The following is a 24,249-nucleotide window of genomic DNA, read 5'->3' on the forward strand; positions in this document are numbered from 1 at the left end:
CAGGGAGCGGGCACTGCGCTGAGGCCTCGGCCCAGCCCCAGACCCCTGGGCGAAGCAGCAGCATGGCTGCCTCCCAGCGGCCCCGGCTGTAATGGGCTCAAGGTGCCAGTGGGCTCTCAGCTGCGGCCAGTGGAGACTGGGCTCTGGCCGCCCTGCTGCTGGTGACTCAGCAAGGGGGACGTGGGCGTGGGCCTCGGGGTCTGGAAGGATCAGGATCAGTGACAAACGCAGGCCCACAGCTTTTGGGCAAAAGCCAGGAACCAGCCCAGCTGCAGAGCTGCAATCTAATGACCTCACAGTAATTCCATCAGTGTCACTGAATTCTCCCCGCTAGTTTAGCAAACACACCCCCTTCTTGAGGCTCCCTAAAATGCAGGCTGAACTGAAGCCCTTAATGCTGCACCCAGCACCCTGTTTCCCTCTCATGCTCCCCACCCCCACCCCAGAGCCCGAGCCACTCCACAGGAGCATCCGGAGGGCTGTGGGTGGAGATTTTCTCTTATTTGTTTTGAGTTTTGATTCTGGGGAGGAAAGATGGTGTTCACACCCCAGGTGCTAGAATGACCCCCACACACGTGGACAGTGCTGTAGATCAGCCACCCACATGAACAGGTCCAATGAAGATGTCCCTGCAGGTGCAGATGTCCCCTCCCCCATTTTTATGAGTTTCAAGACCTCCCCCCACTCGGTCACCTTCTTCTCCTATAGGGTCAGAGCCCCGCTCCACAGCACATGCATGCATCCCCTGGACAGACAGGGGGCCCCACAGCGCCCGCGGGCTTCACTGGCCCTCAGCCACCAGCTTGGAGAAAGGCTGCCTTCCAACACAGTGATAAGGGCCTGGGAAGAGCGAGGTCCAGGCCGTGCCACCTTTCCCAGCCCCTCCAGGGCCCCCACAAACCACAGCTTCCCCGGGACAAAGAGCTAACAAATGCAGGCTCAGCAGGCCATTCAACCAACATTTTCTTCACTCAGCTTTTGTTCCACCAAAGCATCTTGCTGCCCCCCCGAGTGGATTTCTGATGTCTGAAGCCCACTACCCTGGCTCCCAGGCTCCCCCAGCTGTCCGTGGAGCCCATGGAATAGGCAGTTGCCACAACCCCTCGCCCCCAGCCTCCCTGCCTTCCCCCAGGGTAGTCCTGGCTCCTTCTCAGCATCTGTCCCCATGACTCTCTGTGGTGACCGGACTCGCAGATGTCTGGGTGACAGGGGGTGGGGTCAGGTGCCTTTGCTTTCTGTCCGCTCCTCGTCAGCCGTTGCAGCATTGCTGACGGTACGAAGCTGCCCCTGGGCTGCGGGCTTCACAGACAGGACCAGGCGTTTGCGAAAGGTCTCACATAGCACGATGTACACGAAAGGGTTGAGGCAGCTGTTGGCATAGCCCAAGCTGATGGCCGCATTGTACAGGTAGACAAACGTGAGGGTCGGGCGGCTGATGGACAGCTGGGTCAGTTGCAGCACATAATAGGGCGCCCAGCACACAAAGAAGACCAAGCAGATAGCGATGGCCGTGCGGGTCACCCGCTTTGTCCGCAGCCGGATGCTGCGCTGGGAGGCAGGAGCCACTGACGTCGTCATCCGCTGTAGGATCCTCACATAGGCAGCAGTGATGACCACGAAGGGCAGGGCAAAGGCCAGGAAAAACTGGTAGAGGGTGAACCAGTAGAGGTCAGTGTCTGGATTGGGTAGGCGGATGCCACAGCCCACAGTGCCCCCCGGGAAGGGGATGAGCCTGGCATAGAGCCACACAGGGGTGATGCTGATGAAGGAGAGGGCCCACAGGAGGCCAATCACCAGGGTGGCCACCGAAGGCTTCCGGAACTTGGTGGAAGAGATGGGATGGACAGTGGCCAGGTAACGGTCAATGGCCATGGCGGTGAGGATGTAGGTGCTGGTGAACTGACTGTTGGCGTCCATGGCTGTGATGAGGGTGCACATGGTCTCCCCAAAGTGCCAGACCCCATTGCCCATGAGCTGGTGGATCATGAAGGGCATGCCCAGGAGGAAGAGCAGGTCCACCACAGACAGGTTGATGATGAAGATGTCAGGGACGTTGCTGCACCAGTGCAGCTTGGACTTCTTCACGACCGCGAAGATGACCGTGGAGTTCCCCACGATGCCCAGGAGGCAGATGGTGCCGAACACGGAAGGCATGATGATGTTGATGTAGGAGACACTTCCTGTGCGCGGAGGAGACCCTAGGGGCAGAAGGGGCAAGTGTCACTGGCAGCTGACACCTTGCTGTCCTCTCAGCCTGCTCTAGCTTTCCTCTCATCCTCCCCCTGACTTTGCCATTCATCTGGAATTCTCTCCCTCCCCACACTGTGCTAATCCCGCCCCCCTGTCCTCCTCCACTGTCCTCCCAGGAACCCTCCCAGATTCTCCCAAGCCACTTGTTAGTTCAAGGCCCCGGTCCTTTCCCTCTTGCATTTACTCTAAAGGCTCAGAGTCAAGAACAATATTTGAAGCCAGGCATAGTGGCTCATACCTGTAATCCCAGTACTCCAGGAGGTTGAGGCAGGAGAATTGCAAGTGCAAACCCAGCCTGGATAACTTAGTGACTTAGGGAGACTCTGTCTCAAAATAAAAATAAAAGGGACTGGGGATGTGGTTCGTGTGAGGGCTGTAGGCTCCATTCCTGATACAAAAAACAAAACAAGAACCCACAAACAGAGCTGCCTCCTGAAAATTACATTGTGGGTCCCTGGGCTTCTCCCAGAAACCTCATCATAAAAGCAAGAAAGACATGGGAGTGTGTGTGTGTGTGTGTGTGTGTGTGTGTGTGTGTGTGTAATATGTTCGCTTCCTTTCCCTATTTGTAACCCCAATGATTTTATTTTAGTGATTGCTGGATCGAAGCTATGTACTGACTCCTGGTCATCTCTGTGGGGGACCGTCTCGTAGGAGCATTTGCCAGCTGTGCTCTGGTCAGGCTCCCAGCCCCACCTTCCTGGCAGGGATTTCCTTGCCCTGTGTCCCCAAACCCTCCAAGTGGGGCAGAGACTGAAACTGAGCATTGCAGCCCGGCAGCCCGACCACTGTCTCCACACAAACTGCTCCTCTTTCCTTCCTTCGCTTCTCCTTCAGAGCTAGAATCTCAGGGCACTGCAGATCTGGAAATGTCAGAAAGCTTAATTCACTGGGAAAGTTAATCCCCTCCTGCTTGGCAAAGTCTTCTGCTTCCCACAGCCTCTGCCAGGGGGCAGTAAAGATGTCTCCAACCCCTCTACCCTGTGTGCTTACCGAGCCCAGGGTACCCGTGAGTGAAAGAGCCTCCTGCTGTCGCCCACCTACTCCCCGTCAGCTTCTCCTATTTTTTTCTTTCTGCAAAGCGTATTTGAAACTCATGAGCAGCCTTCTTCTGCCTGCCTGCTGCCAGCCACCATCCACTGCCAGCAGTGACTGCCTCTGCCCTGGGCTGAGCTCCTGCCCCCTTCTGCCCTGTCCACCCCTGTCCTCTTCTGTCTCCTCTCCAGGCAAAGCAGACTACAGATTTAGTCCCTGAGAACTATAATAAAGTTTTCCAAGCAGTTTGGTTCAGAGTGAAAACCTCCCCACATCCCACCCCACAAGCCCAGCGTCCAGCTCACCGGGAGAGGTGAGGTTGTCTGAGCCATCGGAGGTGTTGCTGTTGCTGGCATTGGGGCCAGTGGGCAGCAGCGCGGATTGCAGGTCCATGCAGTCACAGTGAGTCGCCTGCGCCCCCAGAGTTGAGCTCCCGTCCACCCACGCAGGCTGCGGCAGCCACCAGCGCCCTTGGCCGCCTGGTCCTGGAGCTCGAGCCCCGCAGGCCAGGATGGGGGGTCTTCCTCCTCGGAAGCCCGATAGCCTCTGCCGCCTCCCAGCCCAATGCTCTCGCACTCCCTCGCGGCTCCCACTGACATCACCTAGACACATTAACATTCGGAGGCAGATGCACATTAACCTCTTCAGTCCCGGCTCCCACCACCGCTGCCTGCAGAGGCGGCGAGGGGCTGGGCTCCAGCATCCCCGTCAGGGAGGGGAGCTGCTTCCCCCAGGGTCCTGGGGCAGGCTCCTCGGCTCGCCAGGGCTGCTGCTCGCTTGCTCGAGGTCTCTTCAAAGGCAAAAGGGTAAACACAGGAAGCTGCTTCACTTTGGACCTCCTAACCCCAGGTATGGGAGGTTGGGCCACGTGGCAGGGGACAGTGGGGACAGTTCCCAGAGCCTGGGACTCAGGGGCTTGCATGCAGCACGCACACTCACCACACATCCCCGAGGCCACCCTCATCCTGATAAATTCCAAAACAGCTCGCTGGCTACTCTGCCAGCACCCTGCCAAGCCCTGCCCTGGATCTCAAGTCACTCCATTCTGCCAATGGCCAGGGCTTTGAGAGCTGAAAAGGATAAACTGTCATCTCCACAGGACCAGCCTGGATCACGCTTACAGAGGTTGCTTTTTTCCAAATGCTCTGAGATCTTTAAGACAAATCTCAGAGCACAAGATCGAAGCCCCCAGAGAGATTCCCAGTGAGGACCAGTCTCAGCGGGGACGGGCACTTGTGGATTCTCTGCAGAGGCATCTTGCTGTTGGCTCCAGGGATCTCACCCATGGCCACACTCAGGGTCTGAATCCTTTATTGCCACAAGCACATGTGAACTCCCACTAGCGGACACAAAAGCACCGAGAGACATCCTGTCAACCCTCTTGTCCCCAGTTCCTGCTCAGTGGAGTCACTTGTCCCTGCCAGGATAGAGCCTAAATAAAATGAGATGATAGCCAGGTGTGGTGGTGCACCCTGGAATCCTTGCTACTAGGGAGGCAGAGCCAGGAAGGCTGCAAGTTCTAGGCCAGCTTGGGTAACTTAGTGAGACCCTATCTCAAATTCTTAAAAAAAGAAAAAGAAAAGAAATATATATATATATATATATCCATATATATATATATATATATATATATATATATATATATATATGGGCTGTAGGATGTAGCTCAGTGGGGGAATGCTTTTGGGTTTAATCCCCAGTACTAGAAGGGAAAAAATCAAGTGAGATCAGCTTCTGGCTGAATGGAACCCTTAGTGTGTCCTCCCTGATGCCCCCTGACCAGTCCATCCCTTACCATGTTGGGAAAGGAGTGTCCTCCACACCCCCACGGAAAACCCACTTAGCTAGTAGGTTTTCTGTTCTGGTAATAAACCCCATTCTAGCATCCCACAACAGAGTCTTCTGACCTCTTCACCAAAACTCTGCCCCGCAAGGGGATGGGGAAGTGGACAGTTACTATTTAATGAAGTAAGAGATTCTGTTTGGGTTTTTTTTTTTTTAATTTGTTTTTTTTCAAAACAGGTCTCACTTTGTAGTCCAGGCTGGCCTTGAACTTGCTATGTAGCTGAGGCTAGCCTTGAACTCATGGAGATCCTGCTGCCTCAGCCTCCCAAGTGCTGGGATGGCAGGCATGCGCCACTACACCAGCTCTAGAGTTTCTATTTGGAATAAAGTGGACAGTGGCAAGGGCTGTACAACATTGCAAATGCACTTCAAGCTACTGAGTTGGACATTTAAAAATGCACTGAGGAGAAAGCTCAATGGTAAATCAGTTGCCTGATAAGTGTGCGGCCCTGGGTTCCATCTCTAGCACTGCAAATAAATAGACCAATTTTATGCTGTATTTATATTTTTTACTATACTATAAAAAATAAAGGTACTTTAATAAAGGTACTTAAATAAAGGTATTTTATTTTTTATAGTATAGTAAAATATTTTTATATAATATTTATATAAATCTAAATTCTATATAAGTTTAAAATTATATTTATATAATAAATATAATATATTTAATATGATATAAACATATAATATTTTTATATTATAGTATAAAGGTATTTTATTTTTTATATTATAAGTAAAGGTGTTTACCACCCAGAATCCTTCAAAACTCAGCGGAGCCAGGTTTGGTCGTGCATGCCTGTAATCCCAGCACACAGGAGGCTGAAGCAGGAGGATTGCCACAAGTTCGAAACCAGCCTGAATGGCATTGTGAGATTCTGTCTCAAAGACAAAACAAAACAAAAACACCTCAGTGGAGGAAATCCTAGCATCCTTACCTTACTGCAGACTATTTTCTGGAACAATCCTAAAGCTCTTTAAAACAGGTCAGCAAACTTGTTTGCACCATAACCTGACGCCCCAAGATCCCCGGCCACACATGTTCTCTGCATGTGTTCCCCTCTGCGGTAGCTGGGTCCTGGCAGCTGAGCATTTTCTCTCCTGCTCAGGTGACATGGAGACCTGGTCTCAGGCCTCTCCTTGAGTCAAAAGCAGTGCAGAGGAAAAGAGGGTTTGAGGCTCTCAGGTTTACCCAGATGTGCCCCTGGGCCTCGGGGCTCTGTCGTGTTCTGTGAGGGCCTCTTACACCTGAGCCTGGCTGGCTCCCCGCCTTCCAGTGAGATCCCAGCCCTTGCGTTCAGCAATTCACCCTGCTGGTGCAGAAGGTGAGGGTCACTTTTCTGTCTGCTTTGGAGGTCTCTCGGCTGTCACCGGACATCCTGAGTGGACAGCGGGCTACCCAACGGCCACTCCCTCGCTCCCAGGCTTCCAAAGCAGTTAAAACCCAGCGGACCTCATCATCCTCGTAATCACCGCAGCTCCTGCCCTGTTCCAGTCTAGCGATGCGCGCTGCAGCCCTTCCTTTTCCTCTCACCTCTCAGCCCAATCAGCCACGAGTGAGATCCTTTGTTGTGGTCATTGTGATGCTACAGCATGCAGGGCAGGGTTGCTTGGCACCTACCGATCCTCAGCAGTGGGTCCTCGTGGACTTCCAGCTGGTCATTGATGTGACTTAGCAGTCTGCTTCCTACTGGGACTGCTGGGGCAAATTTTCTGAGTTTAGCTTCCTCTAAGAGCAGAGCCTCCCACAAGGACTTGTGTGCAGCAGATCATTCTGGATGGGATTCTCAGGAGCAGGGACAAATGCACAGGAAGCTGAGACAGGGAGGGACACCTAGTATAAGCTTCCGTGACCAAGGTTTTTGCTGGGCACAATGGGGCTCAGTTTATCCAGGTCTTCCCGGGAAGCTCTCTGAATGAGCCACCCGGAGGACGGGGTGGGGGTCTGGGTAGTTGTCTACTGGTTCCTGTCCCCATTGGTTGGGGCCCTGGAGAAGGTCAAGGTGGTGAACAGACACAAGGTGAGGTGAGCTTGCACACAACCATCCATTGCAGCTGGAGCTGGAACCAGAAGTAGGTGAGGGTATGTGGCAAGGATTCCAGAAGCATCTGTCACACCAGGCACTGCAGCAATCTTTTTGCAAGATGACTAAGAGTGGACTGGGGTTGTAGCTCAGTGGCCTAAGCGCCTGCCTGGCAAGCGCAAGGTCATTAGTTCAATTTCTGGTACCAAAAAAAGATGACTAAGAGCTTAGGAAGGCAAAGGCAGAGAGACTGATGAGTTTTAATACATGAAGTAGAGCCCTGAGGATTATGAAGCAGAGTGGAAAATGTGAAAGAGATGAGGGCAGCCGGGGCGACCCCAGGTTTGTGGTCCAAGTGACGAGAGGAACAGAGCTGTTGTTTACTTAGGGAGGCCTGCAGTGGGAGACTGCTTGGAGACAAGGCTAGGCGCTCTGTTTGGGACCTGTTATAGCTGAGATGCCTGTTGACATCTGACCGGAAGCATTGCGTAGTGATTGGACCGAACTGCCAGGAGTTCAAGGCCAGGTTATGTGTGGAGATACACTTTCTTGTCTGTGTTCCTGGGAATTAAGCCCAGGGCCTTTGCATTGTGCTACATCCCCGAATCTTTGTTTCATTTTATTTTGCTTGATTAATTCTCAGACAGGGTCTTGTGAAGTTGCTAAATTGCTCAGGCTGGGCTCAAGCTCACCTACTGGCAGCTTCAGACTCCCAGACAGCTGGGATGACAGACACGAGCTACCACCTCCAGCTTGGAGATTCAGATTTAAACAAATGAGGCTGGGTGAGCTCACTAGGGACATCCCAAAGTGTATAGGCTGGAAAAAGGGTATTTACCATCCTCCCTCCCCTCCTCTACATCCATCCCCTCTCCAGCTGACAGGTCATTACTGGGCATGTCCTGTGGACAGGACACTGTGCTGGGCTCTGTGGACACAGTGGACAAAAACAAGCAAGTGCCTGGCATCAGAGAGTTTAAACAAAGTAGAGAGACGCAGATATAACAGGTGTACTAAGTGTGGTGGTGCACGGCCCTAATCCTAGTACTTGGGAAGCTGATGCAGGAGGCTCGCTGTGAGTTTGAGGCCAGCCTGAACTACATAGCAAGACCTTGTCTCCAAGAAACCAGATAATAACCAGCAAGCTGATAAGTAAGCAAGACATCATATTCAGAATTCAAGTCCAGAAAAATCCATGTAACTTCATCACAAGGCAATTTAGGTGTTTACAAAATCATGGTTCTGGAATCGCTACCCCTGCCATGGCCAGCACTAGCAAAACTTCTGAGCCTGAGCGGAGAAACTCAAACCAAGACTGAGTCGTAAGGGAAGCCGGGAAGGGTGGGCTTGGGCCTCGCTGGGAAGGAGTAACTTCGCAGTGTTAGCTCCACTGGAGGACAACTGATTGCCCTAGGGAACACCCAGGAAATGAGTGGGGTGACAAGATTGGGGACAAAGGAGTCCCAGGAGTGGGAAGTTAGGGAACCCTCGGAAGATGTTTTCGGTTTTGTTTTTGAGACAGGGTCTTGCTATGCAGTTCAGGCTGGCCTCGAACTTGCCGCAATCCTCCTGCCTCAGCCTCCCAGAGTGCTGGGATTACAGGCACTGGCTGTTTTAGGGAACTGCACGTCCCAGACACCCAAGGGCACCTCTTGAAGACTTCTTACCCACACCTGCCTCATAGTCCAACAGTTGCTATGGTGGCCATTTTGCCCCATTCCTGATCAAATACACGTACATGAGCAAGTGCAGATGGTACCCCAGGTGCTGCGTCTTGGCCGGGCACCCCATGCCTTTTATCCTCTGGTGTCAGTCATCTTTGTCACTTCCCACAACTTAGAATATGGGAATCCAGAAATGCCCAGGCAGAAGCAGGCCAGAACACAGGCAGCACTGGTGCTCCTTAGGAGATGTCTGTGACCAGTGGGGCTGAAAGCTTTGCCCTTGATTCTGAAGGTCACGATCCCACTGATAAAGCAACCGGTCACTTGTGGTGGTGGCACTGGGAGCCCTTATACCATGGCTCCTGCCTCTCTTTCCTGATTCCCAGGGTCCCTTCCCAGTAAAATATCCGTGCATGCCCTGGTCTCCAGCTCAGTTTTCTGAGAACATAAGGCCAAGGCAGGTGTGACCCATCCCCATGGATGACGGACATTGGATGGGGAGGCATTTGGGGAAGGTGTCCTCGGGAAGCACTGGTCCAGTGGCCTCCTCTGAACTTTGCTGAGCTTCTGGACAGCCTGCAGCCGGCGACAGGATCCTCCTTGATCAAATCAACTGTGGGTAGGGAGGAAAGAGCAGTCTCAAAGGGCACCTGGAGAGGAGAGTTTCATAAAGAACCTGTTTACCAAGTTTTGGGCACAGCTAAGGGGGTAGGCCAGAGGGACGCCATTCCCACTCCTAGGCCCCAAGGTCAAGAGGTGGGGGTAGCTGGAGCCAGGAAGGAGACTGCAGGTGAAGCCTGGGGCCGGCCAGCAGCAACAGCCTGGCAGAGGGCCGACCTGGGGAGGGGCTGTGGGCCTCAGTCTCCCGCTGCCTTCTGTTCACATGTGGCAGTGTAGGAACTGGAGAGTCACAGGGTGGGTTGTCCTTGAGCACAGGCCGGGAAGAACAGAGGGGTGCATGACATAGATGGGGTAACACCTGGGGAAAGATGGAGGGAGCCTGCAGGGAAGGGGCTGCAGGCTGGGCCCCCGGCCTGCCACGGCCCTGGGCAGCCCTGCCAGAAGCTGCAGAGGAGTCTGAGTTCAGAGGAAAGAGCTGGGCCCTTGGTCCACAGCCCCAGACGAACCCCAGGAAGCCAAGGCCAAGGCCAGGGTCCGCACTAAACAAAAACAGAATTAGCATGCGTTGGGCAGCCCTCTTCCGGGCACAGAGCCCCAGGAAATGGCAGCAGGTCTCAGAGGTGCCTGCTGTGCGCGTGGGCAGCGCTGTCTGAGCAGTGGACACCCAGCGTCAGCCCGAGAGCGCATGCGCAAAGGAGTAAGTCCCCGAGACAGAGACAGCGAAGGGGCAGCGCTCGGCCTCCAAACAGGGAAAGTTTGTCACCTGCAACAATGTAGATGACAGGGAAGACATTCCACTAAGCGTGAGAAGACCGGCACAGAGACGCCAGCCTTGTTGGCTCTGAATTGTGTGTGGGATCCAAAGAAACGAACTGGAAAAATCAGAAGGTAGAATGGGGTTCCAGGAGCCTCCGGGTGGGGGGAGGCATTGGCCCGAGGATGCAGTGTTTCCGACAGCAGGAGGAATGAATGCCCTTAGTTCTGAGGTGGTGGATGTGTTAATTAGCTTGATTCAATCACCCCACATTACATACATAGAACAGTACTTTGTACACATAAACATATACAATTATAACTCATCAGTGTTCAGCTAAAAAAGAAAAACCTGCTAGCTGGGCATGGTAGGGCACACCTGCATTTCCAGTGCACTGACGGGAGGCTGAGACGGGAAGGTCACAAGTTTGAGTCCAGCCTGGACAGTGTAGTGCCTTAGCAAGACCTTGTCTCAAAAACATAAAGGACTGTGGGCCATGGTGGCACATGCCTGTAATCCCAGCACACGCCTGTAATCCTAGCACTTAAGAGGCTGAGGCAGGAGGATAGCCACAAGTTTGAGGCCAGCCTGGGCTACAAAGTGAGTTCAAGGCCAGCCTGAACTACAGAGGAAGGAAGACCTTATTTCAAAAAAGAAAAAAAGGCCAGGGACATAGCTCAGTGTTAAAGACCTAGGTTCAACCCCCAGCACTGCAAAGAAGATTAATTTATTTTTAAACGCATAGATGGGAGAATAAGAGGGAGGAGGAAGCTGGTGAAGACGGAAAGCAAGAAAGGAGCGGAAAGAGTGACAGCTGAGGGCGGATGGGACGGGCTGGTTCCATGACACCGTGACGCTGCCCTGCCATGCGTCATGCCTCACAGCCTCATCCTTGCCATCGGGAGGTGGATCCAGGGCTGGCCGCGCCCGGTCCACTTTCCTCAGCTCAAAGGTTTGGACACACAGGCAAGGGCTCCAGGGGACAGGATGGGCTTGACTTAGCAAAAACCACAGAGCATTTTCGCTGGCCAATGTCCCTAAACTAAAATTCGTCTCACTCCCTGCTCAGAGTGTGTCACAAGGTTGCTCCCCCAGGGCAAGGTGCGTGGATTAGAGGTCTGTGGCTAATGTCACCCAACCCCTGGACAAGACCATATTGCTGGCAAGTGGCTATGGAGAGCAGACTTCTCCAAGCTGTGTGGCACTCAGCCCAGCCTAGCGTCTCATTAAGAGCAAGCTCAGCAGGGGGCAGTGGTGTGAACCTGTAGTCGCATGTCCTCAGGAGGCTGAGGCTAGAGAATCACTGGAGCTTAAGACTGACTTGGTCATCATAGTGAGACCCCATGTCAAGAGGAAGAGAAGAGGAAGAGGAAGAAGGGGAAGGGGAGGGGAGGGAGGGAAAGAGAGAGAGGAGGCTCCTATTTATGGCACCCACTGACCATCCTGCACCAAGGACACCCCAGGGGTCAGAGCCTCTCAGCTTCTCCGTCCCCCTTCTGTGCTTCCCGGGACTTGGCTGCTGTCTGCATGCTTTTAAGACCCCCTTGGGTCACTGCCTCAGAAAACCACATGTTCTTCCCTCCAACTGGCATCTTCCAACACATTCCCCACCTAAGAGCACAGGGCTGGTAAAATGTCAGCCTCAGGCTGGTGATGTGGCTCAGTGGCATGTACTCAGCATGCACAAGGCCCTAGGTTCACCCTGCAGCAACTGGAAAAAAGAAAGACAGGCAGGTGGGTATGGAGATGCACACTTGTGATCCCAGTACTGGGGAGGCTGAGGCAGGAGGGTGGCCATGAGTTTGAGGCCAGCTTGGACTACATAGCAAGATCCACCTTGAAATGAAGAAGAAAGGATGAATGAAAGAGAGAAAGAAAGATCGTTGAGTTTCTCCACTGTTAAAAGCACATTGATAGTTCCCAATTTCTTTCAGAATAAAGATTACATCCTAACAGAAAATGTAAATATGGCTTTGTGTGTGTGTGTGTGTGTGTGTGTGTGTGTTAACCCAGAAGTTGATGCTCCAGAGCACCAAGTCCTGGAGAGGGTCCTTGGGAGGGGAAGCATGTGGCCCAGTGAGAGCCCAGCAGGGGCATCTGGCAGCGTGGCCGCAGTTGCTGTGGGCCTCTGTCTCAGTGGTATGCGTGGGTTCTGGGTGGTGTGGCCAAGCTCAGCACCTGCTTTCTGGAGGAAAATGAGGGTGGGCACTGTAACCAGCAGGGCACGTGGCGTTTGCTCCCTGGACATTCCACCCTGCAGAGCCTGCTGGGACTAGCTGATCTGGGTGTTCCAGGAGCAAAAATACAGGAGCGGCCCACCCCTGAGTCTCTACTTGATTTGCTGACCTGAAAACGTTTCAGGTCTGGTAAGCACCCTGACATGAACATAATTCCTAAGCCTGGGTCACCCAGGAATCCAGAGCCCCTGGGAGAGGTGGAGGCTGATATCCCCCAAGATAGGGTGTTGTAATAACAAGGAGAGCCGTTTCTCCTGCCTTCCCCTGGGGATCCAGGGCATCAGCCAGGACCAGTTTTCACAAGAGTCATCCCAGGCCATTTGGTGCTACCTGAGCAAAGGCTCTTGGCCAGTATGAATTCCTAGGAATCCAGAAGTCCACTGGTAGCTATTGGTCAGGTAGGGATTAAAACCAACTGAGTAAACTGAGGCAGGAGGATTACAAATTGGATCCTAGGCTGGGCAAACTTAACAATTTAGTGGTACCCTGGCCTCAAAAGAGTGGGTCTGTCCAGGTGGGGTGGTGCACACCTGTAATTCCAGCTCTCATAGGGAAGCTGAGGCAGGAAGATTGCTGTGAGTTCAAGGCCAGCCTGGACTAGATACGAGAGTTAAGACCAGCCTGCGCGCACTACTTATCAAGACCCTATGTGAGCCCACTCCGCCAAAAAAACATAAAGAGGAGGATGTCTGGGACAATAGCTCAGTAGGAAGGCGTTGTAAAAAAAGAGGAAAAATAGATCAAGTAATAAAAGGAGTTAGACTAGAATGACTCCACAGTAGCACCTAAGGATAGCCAGAGATCAAACCCGGAGTCAAACTCAGGACCTTGCATTTGCCAAGCAGGCACTTATGCCGCTGAGCTATCTCTCCAGCCCCAAACCCACCACCGGCAGAATTACACATTGGTTCTCAGATAGGCAGAGCAACAGAGTTGAAGATGGCAAATATCAAGGGAGACCCCCTGCTTCCTTAAGTGAGAGACCAAAAGAGATGCTTCATCCTTTGGGAATCTAAGAGCCTAGCAATAGCATCACAGTTTTGAAGGCCTCTGGGGGGCAGATTTGATCCATCCCCACTTTATTTGGCCAATCAGGATAGCAGATGGGCTGTGGATTTCCATAAACTTAATGACGTGGTGGCTCCAGTTGCGGCTGCTATTTCGGATGTGGTCTTGCTGCCGGGGAAGAATAAATGCAGCCCCTGACACCTGATATGCAGTTATTGAGCTGGCAAGTGCTTGTGCTCTATTCTAAGCACCAGAAAAGGGCAGAAACTCTGCTTTCACTCATCAGGGTCACCCATTGGCCTTCGCCGCTTCCCCAGGGAGCTCTCTGACAGTCTCCGGGCCTCAGACTGGGAACATGTTGGTGCAGCACAGGACAGAATGCTCCCCTCCCTTACATCCGTGACATCAAGTTTTTAGGACCTACAGTGCAGAAAGGAATAACTTTCCTAGATGTGCTAGGATGCGGCTAGATGTGCCATTAAAAAGCATGGTGATACACACCTGTAAACCCAGAACTTGGGGGGCTGAGGCAGGAGGACTGCTACCAGTTGGAGGCCAGTCTGGGCTACACAGTAAGTTCAAAGCCAGCCTGAACTACTTAGTGAAACCTTGTCATGAAAAAATAAAACAAAACAAATGCCACAAAAACACCAAGACCTGAAGAGTCGGGCATGGTGATGCACGCCTATAATCCCTGCACTTTAGAGGTTGAGGCAAGAAGATTGCCACGAGTTCAAGGCCAGCCTGAACCACCCAGTGAGATCCTATCTCAGAGACCCAGTCTCAAAGAAAAAAAAAAACCTAAACTATAACAACCAATAAAAAATCCACCAAGGCATCCTATTTCAATAAGGGTTTTGGGGGTCCAAGGTTATAACTGTGTCACGATTTACTCTCCAAACTAGGCAGATCTCACCCCCTCCCTCTCTCCCACCACAAAAGAGGCATGGTGCTTCACAGGTCTCTGGCTAATATTTCCAGGTACACTACTCCAACCCATTTCCTAGAAAACCTAAAACCAGCAGATCTGACCTGGGCCTCTGAGCACACAAAATCTCTGTGCTGCTGTGCCTCGGGACCCTACAGGCCTCGCAGACAGATGAGCACCAGCTCCTATAGTGGCCAGAGCATCTAAAGGTAGCTTCTCATTTTGCAGCCAAGACCTGCTCTCTGCAGCAAAGCATGTGGTACTGTCCTTCAGGGAAACAGTGCTTTGCTTATGTCTAGGTTCTGGGACCCAGGGTTCTCAGCTATAGACACAGGCCAGGTTATCCAGCTACCTGCCAAGAGTCCACCACAGCATTTCCTGGCAGGTCTCCCTCATCCCATGAAAGTGCCATCTACAGGACAAGTCTCAAGAGGATCCGACGGGTGCAGGAGTAGCCTCCTCCCTCAGCCTGTGCCTGTGGACTCTGAGCTTTTCCATCCCAGCAGAGCAGAAATGAGACCCAGCTTGCAAGGAACTCTACCGTATGACACCAGGCAGTTTTGGGTTTTGATGGCTCCATTAAATTAGAAGCCAATCTTCCACCCAGCCAGGATCCTCACACTGCTGGGAAGAGAGACAATAAAGATGTCACCCCATCAGCCACAGCCACCAGCCCTGCTGCTCGGCAGGGACATGATTGCTTGTTCCCAAGGGCAGCAGGAGGGACATGGCTGGGAGATCCCTTGAGCAATGAGCTCTTACTATCACATTCAGAGGGAGGAAAATAATGGAACGGGTCCCAGCCCTGTCCAGTGAGTACCAGGCTCCCAGCCTCAGGGCACGCAGGTGAAGACTCCACCAACATAAAGTCAGTTGAGACCTGTGTAGATTCTACAAACATCTCCTGTATACTTTTAATACTTTTTTTTTCTTTCTGGTGCAGAGGGCAAACCCAGGGTCTTCTGCTTTCTTGTGTGCTGGATTTATTTGTAGCTGGGTTGATGGGCATGCACCATGATACCATGCCATACACTTTCAATCATCTCTGCATTGCTTAGAATGCCTAATACAATGTAAATGCTTTGGAAATAGTTGCTATGCTGTATTGGCTAGAGAATAATAACAAAAGCAAATATCTGTACAGGACAGGTTGAGGTGTTTTTCAAATTTGTTGATCCATGTTGGTTGAATCTTTAAGCTCAAAGGGCTGACTATAAACCCAAGAGAAATAAAAACCTATGTCCAAGCTGGACATGGTGGTGCACATCTATAGGCCCAACACTTGGGAGGCTGAGGCAGGAAGACTGTTTCAAATTCAAGGCCAGTCTGGGTTATTAAAGTGAGCTCAAGGCCAGCCTGAACTGCATAGTGAGACCTGTCTCAAAAAGAAAAAAAAAAAAAACTTATGTCAAGCTGAGCATGTTGGCACATGTCAGTAATCTTAGCACTCAGAAAATTCATGAAGAAAAATCACCATGAATTTGAGTCTAGCCTGGGATACATAGTGAGTTGAAGGGCAGCTTAAATTACATAGGGAGACCCTGTCCCCACCACAAAAAAGTATATTTAAACAAACACTTGTACCTAAATGTCTATTGCTGCCAGATAACAGAAACAACTCAAATGTTCATCAATAAGATAGATTTTAAAAGGTGGTAGAGTATTATCCATCCATAAATGTAAGATTTTGTTGCTTGGGAGGCTGAGGCAGAATTATGAGTTTGAGGCCATTCTGGACAACTTGATGAGTCTTTCAAGATAAAAACAGGGGCTGGGGGTTTAGCTCAGTGGCATAAGCACCTGCCTTGCAAGCAGGCGGTCGTGAGTTCGATCCCCGGTACCGATAAAAATGAAAAAGACAAAAAAAAAAAAAAAAAAAAAGATAAAAAGAAAAGAACTAGGGGGGCTGGGGATTTAGCTCAGCGGCATAAGCACCTGCCTTGCAAGCAGGCGGTCGTGAGTTCGATCCCTGGTACCGAAAAAATGAAAAAGCCAAAAAAAAAAAAAAAAATTAAAAAAAAGAAAAGAACTAGGGATGTAGATCAATGGCTAGAGCATTTGGTTAGCATACAAGAGGCCCTGGGTTCCATTTCCAGTATACACACACACACACACACTCCCAACAGTATCCATGTAGCTATATCATGGGTGAATTTTGAACTCATCGCACTATGAAAAAAGTCACAAAGACCACAAATTGTACCATTCTGTTTAATGAAGTCTTTATATCCAGAGGGAAAGATTACTGTGTACTTAGTTAGTGGAGGAAGTGGGAGAGCTAAGAAAGAGGGTGGCTGACAACGGGCAGGAGTTCTCTTATGAGGCGATGAAAATGTTCCACAACGTCCTGTGGGGACCTTTGTATCGCTCTGTGAGCGTATGGGGAAACCGTGAGCTGAACTTTTTTTGGTATGGGAGCTTGAACTCAAGACAGCATGATTGCAAGGCAGGCACTTATGTCACTGAGCTAAATCCCTAGCCCAAGTCTGATTTTCTTAAGGCTGGATAATCACAAGCTCAAGCCCAGAGGGGGCAACTCAGTGACTTAGGCGGAACTTGTCTCAAAATTTAAAAATCTGTAAATATATAAAGAACTGGTGATGTAGCTCATCGTGAAGGCCCTAGGTTCAATTCTCAATGTCACACACACACACAAAAAAAAACTGTTTGGTGTTTTTGTTTTTGTTTTTTGGACAGGGGGTCTCACTATATAGTTCAGACTGGCCTTGAACTCACTATGTAGCCTGGGCTGGCCTCAAACTCACAGTGATCCTCCTGCCTCAGCCTCCCAAGCACTGGGATTATAGGTACGTGCCACCACAGCCAGTTTAAAAATCTGTTTTTAAAAGTTGAAGACACGGGGGCTGGAAATTTAGCTCAGCGGCATAAGCACCTGCCTTGCAAGCAGGCGGTCCTGAGTTTGATCCCTGGTACTGATAAAAAGTTAAAAAAAAAAAAAAAGTTGAAGACACAGGGGACAGAGGAAGCGCTGAGAAGCACAATCTTCTCTCCAGTCTTCCAGGAGAATGAAAACTTGGGACATTTTTCTCTTATTCTTGATCTCCCTTTACACATCGCCTCCTGGGAACCTCATCTAGCTACATCCTGCGATCCCTTTGGAGGATTTTGGGGTTCCCAAGGGAAACCAGCTGAAACCTTCTTTGGTGGAGGGAACTTCCTAGGATTTCCCCCAACCTTTGAACTGCTTTGTGACATTGGGCAGCCTCTGGCTCTGCAGACACCTGTGTGGGTAACTTTGATGGCTTTCCACAAGGGCTCTGCTGTGGATTGGCTGTGTCACCAAACTGCGCAGTGCCAAACGGTAACTGACACCTGCCAGTGACAAGTGCCAGCTGCAGGATCCTGCTGACTGCAATTTGATTTCATTTTGTGACAAGGTTATAGTATGTACAGATTCTCTTTGCAAAAACAATGTTTTGACTCCTGTGTTTTAGCTCAGCTTCTTCCTGGGGAAGATAGGAGTGATGGAGGTGAGGACAGAGAGCAGAGCTGGCGACACGGTGAAGCATGGAGCCTTTGAGTTCTGACTGCGCCTTCTACACTCATTCCTCTCTCGGGGACTCCCTCCTTCCACGGACTTGATAATCACCTGGTCCTTGATCCGCGTCTTTCCACCCTAAGACAGCCCCTAGATGGCTGTCCCACTTTGGCCACTTGCTTGCTGGTGGCTCCTCTGTCGGCAGCGGCTGAGTCCCGACATCACCTGACTAAGCAGGGCTGGGGCTTGCCCTGCGACCTTGGATAAATGTTGATAGAAAAGACTGAGGTGGGGTGTGACAGGACCCTTCGGACAGACCTCACCCCACACTGTCTGTAGGTCCTGCAAGGTGGGGCCTGTGCCCCCTTCCACCTCCCGGCTCTGCCCGTGTGCAGCCTCCGCCCTTCTTCCCTGGGCCTCCTGCTCCGCTCTCTTTGCAGCATAGCGACCTTGAACCTCCCCAACTCCCGCCCTGCTCTGCACCGAGCAGCTGGCCTGGTACACGCTGCACGGGTGCCCTCGGTCCTCCTAGGTCTCCCTTTCAGGCTGGTCACCTGCCCTCCCGCAGCTGTGGCCAGCTCTGGTGACTCACAGCTGTCCCTTACTTCAAGAATGACACTGGCAATTTCTCCCTCGCTACCTGCTCGCAGCTGCTTCCCTCTCATCAACCTCAGCGCCCGGGTCTTATCTCTGTGCCAGGGCCCAGCACAACCCCCTGTCCTGAGCCACGTTTCTTATTGTCTCGAAGCACAGACTCTGAGCCTCCTGAGGACAGGGACAGCTTCCTGCTTCTGTTTGTGGCCACACCTGCTAGCTGGGGGCCCTGGCACAGAGCAGCTCTGGGAAGAAATCTGAGAGGCTACAGGCTGGGGCACGGTGCCCTCCCTGTACTGGTCCTCTTCTGGTCCTTGCACCCCTCCCTAGCCACCCCTTCTGTGCTGAGTCTTGGGAGGGCAGAGAGGGGCTGCACCCCGCCCGTCCCTCCTGCCACTGGGATCCTAGGCTGGAAAGAAACAGATGGGCAGCATGGAGGGCCGGGCCCAGGGCAGATGGCATCGGCCGAACTGGGGGTGCCGGCTCAGGGGTGGTGGCAGTGGCTGCACACGAGTCCAGGCTATCCCAGGCTGTCTGCAGAGCTCGCCACAGCCTTGGGAGCAGCCTTTCCAGCCGCTGCCCTTGACTTTTGCCTCCCTCCTTCGGCCTCTTGGCTCCCTGGGTGCTCTGGGAACCTCCCACTCACTTCGCTCAGCCCACTCACTGGAGGCTCCAGCCATGTCACTAGAGGGCACCCACTTATTAACTTCCCGGATGCCTGCTGCTCCAGAGAAGACTCCAGACTCCCAGAGCTGAGTCAGGGCTGTCTCAGCGGGGAAGGAGGAGGCTGGGCTGACTCAGTCTTGGGCTCCATGTGGGCCTCTCCTGCAGCAGGGGTCACCTGGGCAGAGGCCCACTCTGCGCAGACTGGGCAGTGACTATGGGCTGGGCTTCCCTGACCCCCAGCCCCTGGAAGACCCAGCTTCCACTCCTGTTCCCTCCATCCAGCCCCAGCTCTAGCTGTCTGGGGGAGGGGCTGTTAGTGGGGAGGAGGACAGCGAGGAATCCAGGTGTCCCCACCTTGATGGAGACTTAGTCTGCTTTCTGTTGCTGTAACAGAATCCCTGGAGTTGGGTGATTTATAAAGAATGGAGTTTGGGGCTCACATTTCTAAAGGTTGGGGGGTCCAAGGATGGCAGGAGATTCTGGAGAGCACCTTGTGTAGTGCAAGGTGGGCCTGAGCCAACTGCATCAGGGGCCTGGCTTCCTCTTCTCACAGACCCCCAAGGCCATCACCAGGCTCATACTCAGGACTCTGATCCTCATGATCCACCGAAGGGTCCCAGCGCCACTAAGATGTACATTTGGGGAGCAGATTTCTAATATGAGTTTCCAGGGTCACATTCAAATGATGGCAGTAGGTCCCGGGCTGTGTGTGTGACCCGTCAGGGAAAAACGAGAGGCTCTGAAACTCAGGCTAAACGTTTTGGGAGAAATACTCTCATTCCTTTTAGTTAGACTGGAGACACTAGAAGAGGTAGGGGCGAGCTGGGTGTGATAGTGCACACCTGTAATCCCAACACTTGTGAGGCGGAGGTAGGAGGATCACTGTGAGTTCAAAGCCAGCCTGGACTACATAACAAGACCCTCTCTCAAAAAAAGAAAAAAAAATGAGGCTGGATCAGCTGGCTTTTGCTTGCTATCATGTGACACCTGCGTCTAAAGCCAACCCCACAAAAGAAGAAAACTTACGAACTCTGGTTGTATTTTGGAGTCCTAGATCTAGCCACATTAGAAGCTGGACTAACACAGGGCTTTTGGACGTGCATTCCTCAATGTGCTCCTCTTGCTTACATCAGACAGGGTTGAAATTTCCGTCACTTGCATTTGCAAGAGCATCCATGCTTACCGCCACATTTCAGTAATCTCAAGGCACACAGCTGTTTCCTTTGACCTTCCGGGAGGTTAGGTGCGTACTGTACAGTGGGACCATCTCCATGGAGCCGTCCTTATTCGTGAATTGGAGCGTAGCTCAAATTGTCTTCACTTCAACTGAGCTAGGCATTACTGAACTTAGTGCTCGTGAAAATGCCTTAGGAGGATTCGATCTCGATTCAGCATTTGGATAAGATGGACTGTATAGTGACCGAGAGGCAGGGATGGACCTCAGGCTGCAGGGAGTGAGGTTTACATCACCAAAGCAAGCATTTGTCTTTGGCCAGATGACTGCTCTATGCTTACAAAACAACAAGACAGTGCTTTATAAAACCTAACATAACCAAGCATGGTGGCGCATGACTGTAATCCCAGCACTCAGGAGGCTGAGGCAGGAGGATTGTTGCGAGTTTGAGACCAGTCTGGGCTACAAAGTGAGCTCAAAGCCAGGCTGAACTGCACAATGAGACCCTGTCTCAAAGAGATAGGAAAAAAACACCATAATGTAGGGAAATCCTGCTGAAGACTGGAGCACGTCATATACCAAGAAATACTACTGCACAGGAAAAACTGTGGAATCCACAGGAGAGGTGAGAAGAATTTTAAGCCAACTTGAGTTGCCACAGAAAGCTGTCCAGATATCGTGTACCATCAGAGCTCAGTCAGTGAGCTGGTTTTTTTATTCTTTTTTCTTTATTTTTTTGCTTAGTAGTGCTTTTATTTATTTACTTATTTTTTGAGACAGGTCTCACTTTGTAGTTTGGCTGGCCTTGAACTCACTATGTAGCCCAGCCTGGCCTTCAACTGGTGGTGATCCTCCTGCCTCAGTGTCCCGAGTGGTGGGGTTACAGGCGTGAGCTACCACGCCCAGCTTCATCCAGTTTTTTAAAGCTGTCTTTAATGGGCAAGCCTCTCTGATTTTCCTACCCCACTACAACCAGATACACAATACCCATTATGCCTTGTTTTTCCCCAATCTCCAATTTACCAGCAATCAGTGTAAGTCTGTAGGGATCTGTGTGATCATGGATGGAGCCCAGGACCCAGGCCAGTGTTGAGCAGGAAAAGGTGTTCGGTAAACACTTGCTGAGGTCCTCGTGCTGCTCTAAGCGTGATGATCGGGTTTTCAGGCCATTGCCAGGGATGGCTTCCCTCAGTGCCGTGACAATGTGCTTTACCTTTCTGAGGTGAAAAGAAAAACAGACTCCCTGCCTGAACAAAGGAAGGGAGGGAAACCGACCATCCTGTAGGGGACTTGCAGAGAGATCAGTCCTCAATCTGGTACATCTAACCCAGGACAGCCGAGCAGCCCTTGTAGCAGGAGTTCTGGGTTCCAGTCTACCGCCTATGTGATCTCAGCTGAGTGTCTGAGTATCCGTCAAAAATTTCAATAGTATTCTCTACCAAAGTTGAAAAACAAACCCTAAAATTCATATGGAAACACAAAAGATCCAGAAGAGACAAGATCCTCCTAAGCAAAAGAGCAAACAAAGCTGGAGGTGCTGTAACCTCTAATTTCACATTATACTACAAAGCCATGGTAAGAAAAACAGCATGGCACCAGCCCAAAGCAGACTCCCAGAAGAAGGGAACGGAACAGAGGACACAGAAACAAATCCTTGCAGTTATGAACATCAGATTCTGGACAAAGAACACATGTTGGAGAAAGACAGACTCTTTATGGTGCTGAGGACTTGGAGGGGTTTTGTCTCTACCTCCTGGGGACAAAGTTCTTTGGTCAAAATCTGATTATGTGGCCTTCTTGGGTTGGAGGAAGATTAAACCACCTCGAGTCACAGAGACCAAGAAGAGGAATGGGAGCAAGATCATCCCCAGCAGGCTTCCTGGGCTGACAAAGTGTTGTCCATTGTGCTTGGTGGGGCAACGGGGACTCTCAACCAATCCGTGTATTCCAGTTCCACTGTTTCTGGCTGCAGACTCCAGTGAGCTCACCTGGCGCAGCACAGCCTCCAGCAGTGGGGTGCCACCAACTTGCTGCTCAGTGAGGTCAGGCAGACCTCTCTGTCTTGACTTTCCCACATGTGCACTTCATTTTAAACAGAATCCCCCTCTGGTCACACAATGGCTGCTGCAGATCTGGCTGTCACACCCAAATAACATCTTCTATCACTTTCTTAGGAAGCCCTCCAACAAAGTGCTGCTGTGTCTCCCCAAGCACACTTGGGTAACGTCCCCATCCCAAAGCCAGCCCCAGCCCAGAGCACTGGAATGTTACTGTGACTGCTTGGAAGGAACACTGCAGGTGGAAAATGAAACGGGAGGCAGCCAGGAAAGGCTAAGGAAGAATCTTTGGATGAAGAGATGTAAAAGACACGTTTTAGGGCTGGGAGTGTAGCTCAGTAGGAGACACCGGGGATCAAAGTCACTCACGACCTCTCACTTGCCAGACAGGCACTTAGGCTGCTAGCTAAACCCCTCAACAGGAGACATCTAAGAGATGGATGAGACTAGTATCTCAGCACACAAGGGAGAACTTTGGCTAAGTGTGAGTCAAGAGATTTCTCAGGCTGGGGGTGGGGCGTCACCAAAAGGAGGGGATTCATGAGAGGGAGGCCAGAAAAGGCCGCTTCTTTCTCTGAAGGTTTTCAAGGTAGTTTCGATGGTACTTGAGTGGCATTTGCTTTATGAAACTGTGTTATGCTTGACATTTGCTCTGTGAGGTTTTCTCTGGGTTTTATTTTATAGTAAAAGGAAGAGAAAGCCTGCACATCTGTTCCAGTTGCCTATTTCCTTTAAAATCCTTCCGCATCTCTGCACTGCTCGTGGAGAAAGGCTGAGTTCTTTTATTTTATTTTTATTTTAAAGGGGGTAAAATTAAATACAACAAACCAGAACAAAATAGGACATAAGAAAGCAATGTAAGAGATATCAATTTCAAAGCTAGACGACCTGAGATCTTCACTGTCTATCATGTTGTCTCTGGTTTTCTTCCAAATAGTTGCCCATGTCTTCGCATACAGAGAATTCATACAAAACAACATGGTATAAAACTGATCCGAATGGATTAGGTCTTCAGAACTAGACAATAGGGAAGTCACTAATGGCTGTCCTAGAGTCTCTTGTTGTCTTCAAAATAGCTGTCCGCCTGTAATCCCAGCACTCGGGAGGCTGAGACAGGGGGATCGTTGCTAGTTTGAGACCAGCCTGGGCTACAAAATGAGCTCAAGCCAGCCTGAACTGCATAGTGAGACCCCGTCTCAAAAAGACAAAAAAAAAAGTTCTGTCCATACTTTCATGTATATTGAAGTTCAACAAAACAAAACAGGCTGGGGCAGTGGGGGAGGGGGAGTTGCTTGGTTTCCCAGGGCTCCAGGTCCCAGCTTGGCTTGGGTCCCGGTAAATGCCAGCGGCTACTATCCTGGGAAAGGCCGACTTCGTTATGGGGTTCACAAAGCGCTGCTGGAGCCGATCTGCCTGCATTGGAGGCCCTAAATGAAGGAAGAAAGTGAGACGAGGTGATGTATGCTGGAAACCAGGCTCTAGGGAGGCTGAGGCAGGCTGATTGCTTCGAGTTCAAGGCTGGCCTGGCTGCATAGTGAGACCCTGTCTTAAAAACAAACAAACAAACAAACCAAAGGAGGAAGAGAATGCAGGGAATGAGACCAGGGCCCCAGGAAGCGGGATGCTTGGACCTGAGAGAGGGAACCCCACACCCAGAGGCCAGCCCCAGGCTTGAAGTGGCCTGAGGGTCAGCAGGAGGAATGGGTACTCTGGAAGGCACCCTGCTTCGTGTGTAGGATAAGGACGGGGAGCCCCATCTCCGCACCGCCCTGCTACCCGCACTCGGGACTGCCCAGTGTTCCCACCGGCCTGTGGTGGGCTGGCTCCCCAGGCTTCACCCTCTGCTTAGTGTCTCCCCAATCGTGTGTGTGTGTGTGTGTGTGTGTGTGTGTGTGT

The 24,249-nt window shown here is 51.4% G+C and overlaps 1 protein-coding gene across 5 annotated transcripts; it reads right to left on the reverse strand.

Moving 5' to 3' along the window:
- Positions 1 to 945: 945 nt before the first annotated feature.
- Positions 946 to 4,343, reverse strand: Mchr1 (melanin concentrating hormone receptor 1). 5 transcript variants are annotated; one of them, XM_063243661.1, is made up of 4 exons: positions 4,225 to 4,343; positions 3,591 to 3,887; positions 2,489 to 2,638; positions 946 to 2,198 (listed from the first exon to the last, which is right to left on the reverse strand). In XM_063243661.1, the coding sequence occupies exons 1-4, from the start codon at positions 4,247 to 4,249 to the stop codon at positions 1,219 to 1,221; spliced, it is 1,452 nt and encodes a 483-aa protein (XP_063099731.1). In that variant the 5' UTR covers positions 4,250 to 4,343; the 3' UTR covers positions 946 to 1,218. The 5 variants fall into 5 exon arrangements, with proteins under 5 accessions (XP_063099731.1, XP_063099733.1, XP_063099732.1 ...); XM_063243663.1 differs by having other exon boundaries at positions 2,489 to 2,573; positions 4,225 to 4,338; XM_063243662.1 differs by having other exon boundaries at positions 2,489 to 2,573; positions 3,591 to 4,267.
- Between the last annotated feature and the right edge of the window lie 19,906 nt (positions 4,344 to 24,249).

Source organism: Cavia porcellus, unplaced genomic scaffold (genome assembly GCF_034190915.1).
Source record: "Cavia porcellus strain 051 isolate PalLab524CR breed Dunkin Hartley unplaced genomic scaffold, mCavPor4.1 scaffold_40, whole genome shotgun sequence".
NCBI classification, from domain to species: Eukaryota; Metazoa; Chordata; class Mammalia; order Rodentia; family Caviidae; genus Cavia; species Cavia porcellus.